A 16992-nucleotide genomic window follows, 5' to 3' on the forward strand; every position below is an offset into this window, starting at 1 on the left:
ATGAGCATCTTCACTATTTTTTAAACAATATTTATATTTACGCAAAATTATGTAGCCATTGGACTGTTGCACTATATTGAGGTAAGTACTTTAAAAACCATACAAAATAAAAATGTATAAAAAGGGACTGTTTTTATGGTATGTTTGAGTATGCAACTATACTTTTGTAAAATGGAACACATATGCTTTGATGGTGTTTTCTGCATGACAATTTTTGTGCTTGAAAGGAAATACTCTGTTATCCCATTCAAAATACGCGTTAAAGCACCACAATGGCTTTTTCTTCTAATAGCCAGCTAAGTAAAAGCATAAAACATCATGTCTTTGGTCCCATGTTTGTGGGGTCTACTTTGCAAAGACAGGCAAGATCACCCTCCAACCTCTCTGGGCCCCTTTCTGTTCTAACAGGTGAACACTCAAGATGGAAATACACAGCGGCTATGCCTAAATATGACCTTAACAAGGACTCTAACAAACTTTCAGAATATAAAGAAACAACCAAAACGCTGCTATATTTTTGGAGCTGGGATATAAAAAGGCAGTGGGTTTGAGTTGCACGTTCTCCCTCGGTGGGTTAGTAACCCAGGCGTGAGCACGGTCAGTGGGAGTGAACATATGCTGTTAGAGAGAACAGATCTTGAGAGGCTGGATGTATTGTGCAGTGTAAGGAAATGCCTCCTTGGCATGGTTGCCCCCTGACTTTTTGCCTTTGCTGATGCTATGTTTACAATTGAAAGTGTGCTGAGGCCTGCTAACCAGGCCCCAGCACCAGTGTTCTTTCCCTAACCTGTACTTTTGTATCCACAATTGGCAGATCCTGGCATCCAGATAAGTCCCTTGTAACTGGTACTTCTAGTACCAAGGGCCCTGATGCCAAGGAAGGTCTCTAAGGGCTGCAGCATGTCTTATGCCACCCTAGAGACCTCTCACTCAGCACAGACACACTGCTTGCCAGCTTGTGTGTGCTAGTGAGAACAAAACGAGTAAGTCGACATGGCACTCCCCTCAGGGTGCCATGCCAGCCTCTCACTGCCTATGCAAGTATAGGTCAGTCACCCCTCTAGCAGGCCTTACAGCCCTAAGGCAGGGTGCACTATACCATAGGTGAGGGTACCAGTGCATGAGCATGGTACCCCTACAGTGTCTAAACAAAACCTTAGACATTGTAAGTGCAGGGTAGCCATAAGAGTATATGGTCTGGGAGTTTGTCAAACACGAACTCCACAGCACCATAATGGCTACACTGAAAACTGGGAAGTTTGGTATCAAACTTCTCAGCACAATAAATGCACACTGATGCCAGTGTACATTTTATTGCAAAATACACCCCAGAGGGCACCTTAGCGGTGCCCCCTGAAACTTAACCGACTGTCTGTGTAGGCTGACTAGTTCCAGCAGCCTGCCACACTAGAGACATGTTGCTGGCCCCATGGGGAGAGTGCCTTTGTCACTCTGAGGCCAGTAACAAAGCCTGCACTGGGTGGAGATGCTAACACCTCCCCCAGGCAGGAGCTGTAACACCTGGCGGTGAGCCTCAAAGGCTCACCCCTTTGTCACAGCCCAGCAGGGCACTCCAGCTTAGTGGAGTTGCCCGCCCCCTCCGGCCACGGCCCCCACTTTTGGCGGCAAGGCTGGAGGGAACAAAGAAAGCAACAAGGAGGAGTCACTGGCCAGTCAGGACAGCCCCTAAGGTGTCCTGAGCTGAGGTGACTCTAACTTTTAGAAATCCTACATCTTGCAGATGGAGGATTCCCCCAATAGGGTTAGGATTGTGACACCCTCCCCTTGGGGGGAGGCACAAAGAGGGTGTACCCACCCTCAGGGCTAGTAGCCATTGGCTACTAACCCCCCAGACCTAAACACGCCCTTAAATTTAGTATTTAAGGGCTACCCTGAACCCTAGAAAATTAGATTCCTGCAACAACAAGAAGAAGGACTGCCTAGCTGAAAACCCCTGCAGAGGAAGACCAGAAGACAACAACTGCCTTGGCTCCAGAAACTCACCGGCCTGTCTCCTGCCTTCCAAAGAACTCTGCTCCAGCGACGCCTTCCAAAGGGACCAGCGACCTCTGAATCCTCTGAGGACTGCCCTGCTTCGACGACGACAAGAAACTCCCGAGGACAGCGGACCTGCTCCAAAAAGACTGCAACTTTGTTTCAAGAAGCAGCTTTAAAGAACCCTGCAACTCCCCGCAAGAAGCGTGAGACTTGCAACACTGCACCCGGCGACCCCGACTCGGCTGGTGGAGAACCAACACCTCAGGGAGGACCCCCGGACTACTCTACGACTGTGAGTACCAAAACCTGTCCCCCCTGAGCCCCCACAGCACCGCCTGCAGAGGGAATCCCGAGGCTTCCCCTGACCGCGACTCTCTGAAACCTAAGTCCCGACGCCTGGAAAAGACCCTGCACCCGCAGCCCCCAGGACCTGAAGGACCGGACTTTCACTGCAGAAGTGACCCCCAGGAGTCCCTCTCCCTTGCCCAAGTGGAGGTTTCCCCGAGGAAGCCCCCCCTTGCCTGCCTGCAGCGCTGAAGAGATCCCTAGATCTCTCATTGACTTACATTGCGAACCCGACGCTTGTTCTATCACTGCACCCGGCCGCCCCCGCGCCGCTGAGGGTGAAATTTCTGTGTGGGCTTGTGTCCCCCCCGGTGCCCTACAAAACCCCCCTGGTCTGCCCTCCGAAGACGCGGGTACTTACCTGCAAGCAGACCGGAACCGGGGCACCCCCTTCTCTCCATTATAGCCTATGCGTTTTGGGCACCACTTTGAACTCTGCACCTGACCGGCCCTGAGCTGCTGGTGTGGTAACTTTGGGGTTGCTCTGAACCCCCAACGGTGGGCTACCTTGGACCAAGAACTGAACCCTGTAAGTGTCCTACTTACCTGGTAAAACTAACAAAAACTTACCTCCCCCAGGAACTGTGAAAATTGCAGTGTCCACTTTTGAAATAGCTATTTGAGAATAACTTAAAAAGTATACATGCAATTGAAATGATTCAAAGTTCCTAATGTACTTACCTGCAATACCTTTCAAACAAGATATTACATGTTAAATTTGAACCTGTGGTTCTTAAAATAAACTAAGAAAAGATATTTTTCTATAACAAAACCTATTGGCTGGATTTGTCTCTGAGTGTGTGTACCTCATTTATTGTCTATGTGTATGTACAACAAATGCTTAACACTACTCCTTGGATAAGCCTACTGCTCGACCACACTACCACAAAATAGAGCATTAGTATTATCTATTTTTACCACTATTTTACCTCTAAGGGGAACCCTTGGACTCTGTGCATGCTATTCCTTACTTTGAAATAGCACATACAGAGCCAACTTCCTACATGCAGCATGGACATGTTTCATGGGAGTGGCTACACTTGGTGATGAAGGTAATATTGTGCATGAGTGATGCTGTTACGTGAGGAAGATTATGTTAACAATATAATGATGATTGTCACCTTCTGAGTGTGGGCACATTCCGTAAGAATGGATACATTCTGCAAAGAAGGCACACCCATCACTTAGTCATGATGGACTTGTGGACACATTTTATGAGAGTGAGTAGATTCTGTGAAAATGGGTATGTTCTTTAGGAGAAGAAATACTGTGGATAAATGAGTACATGATGCGCATGCTCTGTGAGGCTAGATGATTTTAGTGAGAATGGTGGTGTTCTGTAATAAAGGCCACATTCTGGAAGAGCGAATATATTCAATGATGATAAGCATGTTGTGTGACAGTGGGTAGATTTAGTGAGAGGGATCATATTCTGGAAGAGTAAGAATATTTAGTGACAATGGGACCAATATGTGAGAGTGGGTGCATTCCGTAATAGAGGCCACATTCTGGAAGAGCGAATATATTCAAAGATGATAAGCATGTTGTGTGACAATGGGTACATTTAGTAAGAGGGATCATATTCTGGAAGAGTAAGAATATTTAGTGACTATGGGACCAATATGTGAGAGTGGGTGCATTCTGTGAGAATGGGTGTGTTGTATAGGAGAGGGTATGTTGTGGAAAAGTAAGTTTATTTAGTGATGGGGTGTTACGTGATAGTGGACGCATTCTGTAGAGTAGGAACATTCTGTAAGTGAGTAAGTGCTCTAGAATAGTGAGACAAGGCAACGATGGACATGTTCTGTGAAAGTGGGTAGATTCTGCGAAAGTGGGTAAGTTGTGTAAGAAAAGGGAATTGAGAGCACATTTAGGGGCAAATACTGAGTACCTTTTGTGATGACTGGTATTTTCTGTATGGACGGGCAGATTGTGTGAGAGTGGGTGCAATCTGTGAGAGGGGCATGTTCAGGAAGAATGAGTACATGTAGTTATGACGGGCATGTTCTATGACAGTGGGTGCATTCAGTGCGAATGAGTGCATCCTATAAGAGAGAGCATGTTTTTGAAGAATAGGTAGATTTTGTAATGATGGGCATGTTTTGTGGGAAAGGGCACATTGTGTGAGAGCGGGTGCAATCTGCAATGGGGGCACAATTTGTAAGAGTGAATACAACAGTTAGCCATAATCAGCATGTTACCCAAGAGTCTGCTTTTTGTGCGACTGTGGGTCCATTTAGTAAGAGGGTCATGTTCTGGAAGAGCAAATACATTTAAGGCCTGATTTAGAACTCTGCGGACGAGTTACTCCGTCACAACAGTGACAGTTATCCAGTCCGCCAAAATGAAAATCCCATAGGATAGAATGGGATTAGATATTTGATAGGCGGGATATCAGTCACCGTTGTGACTGAGTAACCCGTCCACTGAGTTCTAAATCAGGCCCTTACTGAAGGTGGGCAGATTCAGTAAACAGGGGGCACTCTGTCTGAGTTGTCTGGGATGTGTTCTAGAGGAGTGACCGTGAATACATTTAGTAATGATGTCTACGGTCTGCGAGAGTGGTCGCGTTCTTTGAGAGTAGATATTCTATATGATTCGGCATGTACAGGAAGAGTCGGCACAGATTGTGATGAGGGCAATGTTCTGTGAGTGTGTTCTTTGGGAGTAGCTGCAATCTGTGAAAATGTGTATTTCCTGAAAGAGGCGATTATCTCTGAGCAATGCTAATGTATCAATCAGTAAGAATGGATTTGATCTACGGGTGGGAGCAGGTACACGTCTGTAAATTCTGTATGTGTCAGAATATTATTTAGAAATTACTACTATCTTTAAAAGTGGGTAGAGTGTGTAAAATTAGTTCATTCAGAATTAATCCATTTTGTAAGTATGAGTGGGCATGTTTAGTAAGAGTACCTTCACTTAGTAAGAGTGTCACAGGGGAAATATAGTTTGAGTGGATACATTCTGTGAAAGATGGCACCCTGAATAAAAGTGGATGCATTCGCTAAGAATGGGCATTTTATATGACTGAGTATGTGTACTGCTATAGATTATCTAGTTTATGCGGGAATGGGTGTTTCTGCATGCGTGGCAACAATATTTGGGAGTGCGTTTTGTTCTGTGGTAGTGACTATATTTTCAAGGTTATTAAGAATACATGCATAAGTGCCTGGTCTTTCAGGCCCTGCACTGAAAAGAATTGATGGCACCTGGCACTGTGTATGTATGGTGACAGCTAGAGTACTGACATAGTCTGGAGCTCAAAGGGCCAATCCCAGCTTTGTGTCTGAGAATCTATTGAAGTTGGCGTGATGGGTCCCTTGGCAGAGGATGGCTTGAGTCAATTTTGGCCATAGCCATCAGGGTCTATGGCAGTAACCGGTTACAACCAACCAAGTGCTTGTTATAAAGAGTTACCTGGTGTCGTCTCTGTACCACGCAAATTCAGGTGTGGGCACCGCTGAAGCCTCGCAACGCAGGAAGGCAGGCTTCCCCATGAAGCCCTCGTAATTTTTGGACTCCGTGATGGTTGGGGGATCTGTGAGAGGAATAAAAGAAATGCTGTTATTATCAATGCTCCTGACACCAAACAAAACAGAGAAACAAACACCGAGCAGATACCTCTAAACAATCCTTCGTTAAAAACAACGATGAAGTTTCTGAGGGTTTCTTCCAGTTCTACGCTCAGTGACCAAAATCATTAGAGGCGCAACGCAGTGGGAGAAACATCACAGAGCAAGCATTTTGAGTCCTATTTACTATTCCTATTACAAACAAAAACCCATGTGAAGCAACAAACTTGTACAAAATTACAGAACCTTTAGCGAAATTAAATACAATAAATACATCCAGAATTAATGTTAGTGAGGTATAGGGTTAAACATTTCAGCCTGACATCATTTCACATTACATTTGTTGGGAAGCGGTTCACCAGGACCAGATGCCCTATTTGGTGAGGGAGTTCATTGCTATGGGAACCCCCAAGCACCTGTCTTTTGGTGTGCATGTGTGTGTGGGGTGGAGGGGTAGGGGTTAATCCGGTCTCTGTGGAATCTAGATTTTCTGACCAGACCATCCATCTCTGCTGCAGGGGTCCACGACTTTAAGGGAGTCATTGTGGAGCTATGAGTTGCTGAAACAACCTACCCCAACACCTCCCCTCATGACACAATAACAGGATTTCCTATAATTGGTGTCTGGGAGGAGACAGGGGTGGATAAGCCTTTCTGCATTTGTACCTTGTCCCATACCGCCACAGCAGTACGGGGAAATATATACTCCTGGTGTTCCTTTGGCAAACATGGTATTTACCATATATGAACCCCTGCTACTGCCTGATCAATAAAGCACCAATGTTTCTCTGTTGTTGGGTGGGACCACTCCACCATATAGCACAGTTGTGCTGCGCGATAGTAGCTCACCAAGTGGGGAACCCCCAGGCCTGTGCCTTTGCCATTGTCGCCTTCGTTCCATCTCATAAGAATTCCCTTTTCTGGTTCTGCATTTTATCCAGGATCTGTGGGGGAGGGGTGGCAGCAGCAATGTTTGCATAACGTATAGTACTTTTGGTAGTAGCGCCATCTTAACCGCCTCTAGGCGGCCCAGCCAAGAGAGGTCGTACCCCTTCCTTCAGGAAAGATCCAACCGCACAGTTGCTGAGACCGCAGCATAATCGTGATCTGCCTTTAGCACTGGAGTAGAGTAGATCTGCAAGCCCAAGTACCTCACCCCTTGCGCTGCCCAGATAAATAGAAAAGCAGTCATTAAGCATGCCATGTCTGCCTCGGGCACAGTTAGATGCAAAATAGATGATTTTTGTAGGTTAGTTTTGAATCCTGAGAATGCCCTGAATTTTGTCAATTCCTGCAAAACCACTGGCAGGGAAACATATGGCGATGTTACAGAGAGCAGGACATCATCCGCACAGAGAGCAATCTTATGTGACCTGCCGCCCAACATAACGCCAGAGATTTGTGGATGCCTGCGGATGCGTTCAGCCATCGACTCCATGTATAGAGTTAATAATAAGGGCAAAAGGGGACATCCCTGCCTTGTGCCCTTAGCTATGGGAAAGTGACGGGTCAGAAGACTATTCACTCACATCATTGTCTTAGAAGAGGCATAGCTGCATTGAATCTACAGGCGAAAACGTGGCCCCAGCCCATAACGCGTCAACACTGCTTTAAGGTATGGCCAGAGGACCCAATCAAATGCCTTCTCCCTGTCAATAGACAGGCGAATTGCAGGTATCCGAGATAGCTGTGTCTTGTCCAAAAGGTGGTACTGGTGTTTGGTATTATCACTACAGCTCCTTTCAGGGATAACCCCTGTCTGGTCAGGGTCCACCAAACCCTGGAAGTACAGAGCTAGTCTGCTGGCCAGGATACACATAAATATTTTTGTGTCTACATTTAAGAGTGATATGGGTGGGTGGGAGAAACAGTATTGGCGGTCCTTTCCCATTTTGGGAATAACCGCGATCGTTGCCAATTGCATCGTGGAGGCGAAGGAGTCAGTGGTGCTGAAATCATTAAATAACCATGCCAGTATGGGGGCTAGGAGTGTCCTGAAAGCTCTATAGAACTCTGCACTATACCCATCGTGGCCAAGAGCCTTGCCAGGCTGGAGGCGCTTAATGGCCATAAGGACCTCAGTGGGGGTTATGTCTTTGTTGAGGCAGGCGGCAGTCGCCAGTGGGGTACTAGATAGAGGGACTGAGTCTAAGAAGATGTCTATGCTATCATCATTAATCTCCTCTGTGGAGTAGAGGGTAGCATAAAACGTGGCAAATTCCTCAGCGATCTGCTCATCTTGTTAAATCAGAGTGCCATCAATTGACCACAGCTCAGCTACTTCTTGCTGTAACGCTTGTGAGTGGAGGTGGTGAGCCAGTACGTGCCCTGCCTTATTCCCACCCGCATAATATTTTTGCTTTGTCCATAGCAAAGCGTATCCCACCCTGCCCATATCAAAGAGCCCTAAACTGCTTGCGGGCCGCATTCAACTGCCATCGCATCGCCAGGGAGCCAGCGTTTTTTTGTGTAGTCACTAAGGGCCAGATGTAGGAAGAAAACATTTTGCGAGGTTCAAATTGCGAGTACTAGCGACTCACAATTTGCAACTCACAAAATGTTATGCAGAAAGGTGTCTCAGACACCTTCTGCGACTCGCTATGGGGTCGCAAAGACCCACCTCATGAATATTTATGAGGTGGGTCGCAGTTTGCGACCCCATAGCGAGTCTAGGCACTCACGGGGATGGTGGCCTGCTGGAGACAGCAGACCACCATGTCCGTGACTGCTTTTGAATAAAGCATTTTTTTTTTCTTTTTGTTTCGTTTTTTTTCAGAGTAGACAGTGGTCCATAGGACCACTGCCTGCTCTGAAAAAATATATTTGTTTGCATTCACAAAGGGGAGGGGGTCCCATAGGGAACCCCTTCCCGTTTGCAAATGAGTTACCATCCACTTCAAGTGGATGGTAACTGCGAGTTGATTTGCGACCGCTTTCGCGGTCACAAATCAACTCTACATCGCAATGCGGTCGCAAATAGGAAGGGAACTCCCCTTCCTATTTTTGAGTCGGAAACACATTTTGCGAGTCAGTACCGACTCGCAAAATGTGTTTCTGCATCGTGTGAGGCCTTTTGCGCCTCGCAAACGGCGTTTTTCGCTGTTTGCGAGGCACAAAATGCTACCTACATCTGGCCCTAAGTCCTTGACTGCTGCTCTCCAGTTTTATGCGTTTAGTGCGTCCGTCTGCATCAACGCATGCTGCAATAGCAATAAATTGACCCCTTACTACTGCCTTCAAAGTGTCCCAAAGTAATGTGCCAGCTGTATTCGGGGTATCTTTTATGGGTAGAAACAACTCTATTGTCGCTTTGAATTCCATGAGTATGTTGTCATAGGTGAGGAGCATAGCGTAGAGGCGCCAAGTTCGTACGGACGATGAGGAGGTGGGGGCGTAGGACATTAAATTCAACGTAGGCCTTCAAAGTGTAGAATGTTCTGTAGATGTCTCCGCTTCAGTTCCTCACCTCCATTTATCCAAGCACTTATGCTTTTCCTGACCTGATGGAACAGGGTGGCCATTTTGACCCCAGAGTAATTTTGTGATACTAGCAAAGGTGTTTCTGTTTTTATTTTTTTTAAATACTAAATTTCCATTGCAAGATGGTGGAAACCTAGCTTGGAGTGGTAAATATAAATAAATAAAAAGTGCACAGCATCGGTTGGGTGGACCATCAACTGATCTCATGCTGCCTGGGTATAGATAATGAGAAGCTGACAAGCTGAGATATTGTTCAGGTCCCTAAAGCTTGGCCAAGGGAGCCTATGATGTTATGTGGGCTAACATTGCAGTACTATCCTTTAAGTAGATGAGGACCTCGATAAGAATTGAACAAGTGTTAAGCTATTATGGAAAGCAGCCTCTTCCCATACCTTGTCTCAGGACTCGGTCGACAAAGTTGGGTGCCACTAAAGAGTAGGGTGTATGCCCCTACACGGCTTGGTCACGGGAGCCTGTGAAAGTACACGCTCTAGCTTTGTAGGATCAGACTTTAGAGACACAGGAGGCTCCGGTTTATTGTGGAAAGGGATGCTTGACTCACAGCTTGTCTCACAACTCCATCAAGGGAAATCAAGGCCCCACTCCATAGGAGTCTACAGTTCCTTCTGTAAATCACTCGGCATCAATGTGGCGCAGAATGGCTCAGAGCACCGCAGCCTGTATCATTCTCCAGTACTTTCAAATTATTGAAAACTGTAAGGTGACAGACAGGACCCTAGTCTCTCGAGCTGACATATACAGAATGTTCTAGGAATAATTCGTGTATGTGAAACGGAAGAAGACACATCCGACAATGAAATGCTCTTCCGCTGGGAAGTGTATTTGGTGTGTGTTCAATGGCATGTGAGAGAATGATGCACGTGGGTTGATTTGTTTGTATGATGGAAGAGTTCACTGTGGAGGGTGTTGCGTTCTCTAACACATTTTGGTGTGTAAAATATAGGTGTTCTTAATGTTAGTTACCTATTGGCTTTACCAAGAATTGAAAAAGCCAATAGGTCTGATCTTAGTGTCTGGAGGGGTACATAAATGTGCATTATTTAAGCCGAGGGTCTTCGCAATCTGCATTTTTTTCTGTATCACTTGTGCATGTGCCCTTGGTGTTTTTGTTCCCCAAGCTTGCGGTACATGCATTAGCACTTTAAAGACAGACAAAGAGACCTCGCAAATGCTTGTTTTATTTTTAAAGGCCATCAGACGGCATTTCAACACCTGAATCTTTAGCAATATAACCACCTGCTTCCTGTAACCCTTGAAGGAAGAAGTTAAAAATATAATTCTCTTACAGGTAAAAAAATAAAAAAGGTGAAATGCGCTGTTCCCTGTGCAGAATAGGGGGGCTCAACACGACCAGTTTAATTAAATTTATCAGGTAATATTCATTACTCTGAGTGTTTATTGTGGTCTCTGTTAAGATGGCTCTCAGCCTCCTTTCTTTCTGAGCAGACGCAAAATTTGAACTTGTTCTCAAGAAAAAGGAAGATGCAACCTTTGGATGTGTCACCTTGTCCCCAAGAGACACTCGCGCCACGAGCTATTTCCATGATTACGGACTTTTCCACACTGCACACATCTCCTCCCACTACTAAGTACAGGTATTCATCGCTAATCATACTCTGTGTCTACAGCCAGCCATTAGGGAACCTCTGGGCACTGTTGGGCCCTTGGCACCTGAGGAGTCACAAAACTACCACCTACCTGGAGATGATGGCAGCCCTGTCCTACTAGGCAAAGAATCTATGGTCGCCACTTATCCCAGCATCCAAGGTGTGCCTACCTGCTTACCCTTTGCTGTCCACTCCCCGGGTACCAGCTCGTACTTTTATTTTTCGCAATCCTGTCTCTGGCTGGATCTGAGATTTCTCTTTGTTTGACATACAAAACGTTGATGTCATTCAGGGGATACAATTCATGCTCTGAACATCCCCCAATCACTTTTGCCTTCTGACTTTCAAAGGACCTACCTTCCAAGCTGCTTTTTGTCTCTTAAGGAGGAGAGCAAATCGATATGGTTGATGCAAGAAGAGGGTCGTTTTTTGTATGATGAACTAGAGATCACCTTTCTAATTCACTTAGGTCGACACAACTCTATTCTGCCCCGCACTCTTATTTAAAGGGACAGGGGAGTGAAAGGTCTACTTGTATTTTATGCATGGTATCTAAAGCGCCAGCTTCATAGTAACAATTGCAAATACTTAGGACCAGATGTAGGAAGGCATTAGCACCTCGCAAACAGCGAAAAACGCCGTTTGCGAGGCGCTAATGCCCTCACGCGATGCTGAAACACATATTGCGAGTTGGTACCAACTCGCAAAATGTGTTTCAGACTCCCAAATAGGAAGGGGCGTTCCCTACATATTTGTGAGTCGCACCGCGATGTAGGGTTGATTTGTGACCGCGAAAGCTGTGCCAAATCAACCCGCAGTTACCATCCATTTGAAGTGGATGGTAACTCATTCGCAAACGGGAAGGGGTCCCCATGGGACCCCTTCCCCTTTGTGAATGCTCACAACAATGTTTTTTCAGAGCAGGCAGGGGTCCTATGGACCCCTGCCTACTCTGAAAAAAACCGAAACAAAAAGGTTTCGGTATTTTTTTCTATTTGCAGCTCGTTTTCCTTTAAGGAAAACGGGCTGCAAAGAGAAAAAAAAACTGCTTTATCTAAAAGCAGTCACGGATGGTGGTCTGCTGTCTCCAGCAGGCCACCATCCCCGTGAGTGCCTAGACTCGCTATGGGGTCGCACACCTTTCTGCATACCAATTTGCGAGTTGCATTTGCAACTCGCAAATTGGTTTCTACCTACATCTTGCCCTAAGTTCCCAGAGGAATACTTGATGAATTTAAATAACACACCCAGATCGAAACATTGTTACCTGAAATTTGAATTTCATAATGCATCACCGAAAGACAACAACATCATTTAAAAATCACAATTCAAAATCAATCATAGCAAATATGAGAAAATAAAGCATAGTTATAATCACAAAAACAAGCCCACAAAAAATAAAATTTACCATAATAACATTCTGTTAGCAATAAAAGTACAATAACACCACCAGCGCCACAACAACCAATCAAAACCAACCTAAAGTAATTATTTGTACTAAAGTTACGAGTGCGGAGTCTGCACACTCGTGGCGCAATCTCAGCACGATGCACTACAGAGAGTTCACTGTGCGGAGATTCCGCCACGAGTGTGGAGACTACGCACTTGTAACTTTACTACACGTAAGTTCCTTTTTGAATCGTACCCAAAGTCTGTCTTCCTCCGGAAAATAGCGATTTCTGTTAAAGCTAAATTCTCTCCTGCATGTAAATCTCTTTATAAACTGTGAGGGTTTAAAGGACTATTGACATCCGGATAGGCTCCTCAGCTAACTAAGGGCCAGATTTACAAAGGAGTGGTGCATCAGCTGTGATGTGCCACTTTCTTGCATACCCATGCACACAACACCATGTGTGCGCCATATTTAGAATATGTTGCACCGTGGTTCATGTTAGGACAATAGAGTCATAATCTATGATGCTATTGTGGTACTTTGCAGGATCAGCGTCATAAATTTTGGTGCTAATCCCTCAAAGTCAAGGGAGGCCAATTGAAACTAATGGGCACGTCATTTTAACGCCTGCTCTGAGCAGACATTAAAACTGATGCTAAAAATGGCACATTGAAATGTTGTAAATTTCAGTGCGCCATTTTTATGAGCCTCCCTGGGGGGAACATCTCCTTGCATACATTAAGCCTGGCACAGACATAATTTGCAGCAAAGGGTTCCAAAGTGGTCTAATGCAAGCATTGCACCACTTTTGTAAATATGGCAGAGAATGGCCTCCTTAATGCCAAACAATTACGCTAGTGTGGTGCTAAGAGGCGCGAGGCCTTGTAAATCTGGCCCAAGAACTTATCTAGGAAAGAGAAACACTCTGTCTTCTTCCCTTTCTTCACTTGGAAATGAGGATGCAGAGAGGGATGAAACACATTCTTTAAGAAAGTACCATTCAAAGATGTTTCATTGTGCATCACATCACTTAGTGGGCCAGGTGCTTATCACTGACTGCCATGGCTGCGAGCAGATGATTTTCCAAGGTAGCTAGGTAAAACAAGGTTGCCTTTCAATGTCACTCCTTTAGTCCATTGGGGCCTACTGAACAGTCTTCTGGCAAATTTTTGTATTAAGTCATCAGAGTCCATCATTCAGCTCACCATTCGTCCACTTTCTATCATCAGGCTGATCCTTGACTCTTCATATGACTCCAATCATAGATCAGACTCCAAACATCAAATGTACCAGAGTCTAAACATCTATCCAGTCGGTTTCTAACCATCACCCCAGCCAGACCTCAAACATCAACCTGACCAGAGTCCACATGTCCATCCAACCAAACTTCAAACATCAACACCGACCAAATCCCAAACATCAACCCAACCAGACTCCAACAACGAACCCAGCCAGGCTTCCTTAAGATCCCAAGGGTACTATTAGGGTTGCCAGATTTTATCTATCTCATGACCAGAAGCAAGCAGTAGTTCAACTCAGTGAGTGTGTTGGTGTTTTAGGATAGCAACAACCACTGTCCAAACTTCTTTTCGCAACACAATTGAGCCATAAAATGTGCATGATCTTTTTTTTCCCACAGTCAATTCGCCATGGTGTAAAAATACACTGGAATTCAATGTGAAATGATTGGGAAATTCCAGCCTTCTGAAATCTTACACTTCCTAAGACAATATAATTGGAATGGATTTCCCCATTTTGCTTCTTTGAAATTGGCCATGATTTGCTATAATACCCTGTGTGTACATCCCCTATTGTGAAGCGGGGAGTGCATTTGGAGACTCCATGAGAGTGGCCATGGCGGAGGCAAAAAAAAAGTATGAGTCATTGAAACAGATATTGGGGGTTATTCTAACTTTGGAGGAGGTGTTAATCCGTCCCAAAAGTGACGGAAAAGTGACGGATTTACCACCAGCCGTATTACGAGTCCATTATATCCTATGGAACTCGTAATACGGCTGGTGGTATATCCGTCACTTTACCGTAACTTTTGGGACGGATTAACACTCCTCCAAAGTTAGAATAACCCCCATTGTGTAGCTTGGGTGTACACAATGGCAATCTCAGGCAACAACCCTGACAATATTCCAGATTTTCCTGATTCCTTTCTACTCAAAGAAAACTCATCTCATTCAGTCTTTTTACTCACAGTTCACAGTGACCCGGACTTGCTTGACGTCATCAGAGGCCACCTCATTGGCTGCTTTGCACTCGTACTTGCCGGACTGTTCCCTGGTGATACCGAGGATGTCCAGGAATTCCTCCTCCCCTTCAAATTCTCTACCTGTATAGGAAACAATGTCATAACCATATATACTTTAAAAGTAAAATATACCAGGTACCACAACTATCACCTATGAACCTGCAGATGCTGATGTTTAAATCTGGGCTCCCAAAATATAAAACACATTTGATTGGCTTTCTATACTCAAATAATATGTTACGAGCCTCAGCCCATATACCTTAGACATGTTTTATCACAATGTGCCATCATATACTGTAAAGTCTTCTTAAAAAACAGTAGAAATGTATGAGACTTGCAATTTGAAAAAGATCAGGTAAAGTGGAAAATTGATAAACATACAAGACTGTAAATCAGACATTTGCATAACAACAAAATGATGCATTTCATTGTCTTCCAACCAGTCGATATCTACCAGGGGGATTCACTGCCAGGAGCTGAGCTAGGCCTCATTACAGGCACAGCTCACATCCGCATTGTTCCATAACACCTGTCTGTGAAGAGTTGTATTCAGAATTTCATTAGGAAAAATATCAATTTCTGTCCTACATATTGTTTACAAAACTATTACTCTGTTGGGTGCAGATTTTCTATTGCTATGTCCAACAGGGTGATATTAATGTTAACAATATTTAGGACACAGTATTTCTGCCAGACAATACCTTGTTTAAAAAATTCCGGTACCAGCCCCTGATCCTATACAAACAGTAGTTATCTGTTCTGCTTAACGTTGTAGAGCTGTAGGTCACAAAAAAACATTATTTATACTGTCATGAGTTAGACAGATATTTAAAGTGCTTTCGATGGAAATTGTTTGAGTGCAATGAGTCCGAGTTTTTAACCTCTTTTAAAATAGCTTTGTTGTTGCTCAAAGAAGCTCATGAAAGATGAGGATGTGCATATTAGATAATGGTTATTGATCATATGATAAAGCTATAGGTCTTTTTACTACATGATCGTTTGGAAAGAGGTAGTAGAAAAAAAAGAAAAACATGTTCTTGCACAATTTCTTTCTCAGACAGTAAATACAGTTGAAGCAGGCATGGCTTAAACTATGTATTGTACGCATGTGCGTCACCATACGTACACAATCACACTCAACACTGTAGAGTTAAGTAAGATACAAGAGATAAAATACAACTTCTAATGGTTAAAGGGCCATTGTAACATGCATGCCATACAACATGAAATAGAAAGCATTGCTTACGTTTACAAAATGGGAACTCATGTCAATCAATCAATCAATCATGGATTTGTAAAACACGGCTAATCACCCATAGGGTCTCAAGGCGCCGACATTTATGATGAGCATTGGAGCTCAATTGGAATAACCCAAATAAACAGCACGAGGGTCCATGATAATGATACAAGGTTACAATTTTTTTAAGACCAACTAGTGAAGGATGAGAACATCTCTCATGAATGTCCTCCGGAACTCCGGAACTCCCTACCAGCAGTTTCCGCAGCAACTGTTTATGATGAGGGTCTCTAAATACTTCACATAAATATGGTCCATCCACAGGAACTCCCTATGTGGAGGGTCCTTAGGAATCCCATGTGATGTGGGCTCATAAGAAGCGCTCACTTTGGGTATCTCCTGAGTAGTCTACCTGTGGACTCATTAGGAATCTCTGATTAAGGGGCTCTCTGGATTTCAAATCTTCATGGTAAGGGTGTTGCCTTTGTGTAGGAGATTTGCATTAGAGATCCGTCAGGAGACCAACATTTTGAGCTTTTTAGGAAGTTTGCAGGATGGATTTACTCGGAGGTCCTCATAATAGGTATTTTTGGGATGGTTCATAAAAATGGTCCTTGGAGGACCCTCATTATCCAGTTCAGTTGGACTCTGTGTTTCAAGAAGTAAAACCTTAGCTCAGGCACGACACACCCTGTAATCATGAGCACTTCCCTTTGTTTGTTTACACCCAAATCATCAAACATAAACAAGGCTCTCTGGTTTTCAGATTCCATTCATGAGTAGCTTATAGAGGACAGACGTTTTGTCTGTGCATTCTGTTTTATACTTTCCTGATTTTCCATTAAAAATTGCCGGAATGCAAAGAAAAAGCCTGTGTGTTTCTGTCTAATAATGATAGTCCTTTCTCTCCTTATTGTTTGCTTGCCGATGTTCAATTAGTTCATCTGATGAAAAATAAATTGCAGATTACTTTGTGTACGCATGTCTCAAAATTGTTCCTTGTGGCCTATTCCAAATCATTAATCACTTTGAAATTAATTGTGAATAATTAAGCGTGAGGAATTCTATTGTTCTTA

The 16992-nt window shown here is 44.3% G+C and overlaps 1 protein-coding gene across 6 annotated transcripts in view; it reads right to left on the reverse strand.

Moving 5' to 3' along the window:
* Positions 1 to 16992, reverse strand: part of LSAMP (limbic system associated membrane protein) — an 879557-nt gene that overhangs the window by 134729 nt on the left and 727836 nt on the right. For all 6 annotated transcript variants that reach the window (XM_069202657.1, XM_069202656.1, XM_069202658.1 and 3 more), the window contains exons 4-5: positions 14626 to 14760; positions 5764 to 5884 (exon numbers count right to left, since the gene is read on the reverse strand). In XM_069202657.1, the coding sequence (XP_069058758.1) occupies positions 5764 to 5884; positions 14626 to 14760 (256 nt within the window). The remainder of the gene's footprint in view (positions 1 to 5763; positions 5885 to 14625; positions 14761 to 16992) is intronic.

Source organism: Pleurodeles waltl, chromosome 8 (assembly GCF_031143425.1).
Source record: "Pleurodeles waltl isolate 20211129_DDA chromosome 8, aPleWal1.hap1.20221129, whole genome shotgun sequence".
Classification (NCBI taxonomy): Eukaryota; Metazoa; Chordata; class Amphibia; order Caudata; family Salamandridae; genus Pleurodeles; species Pleurodeles waltl.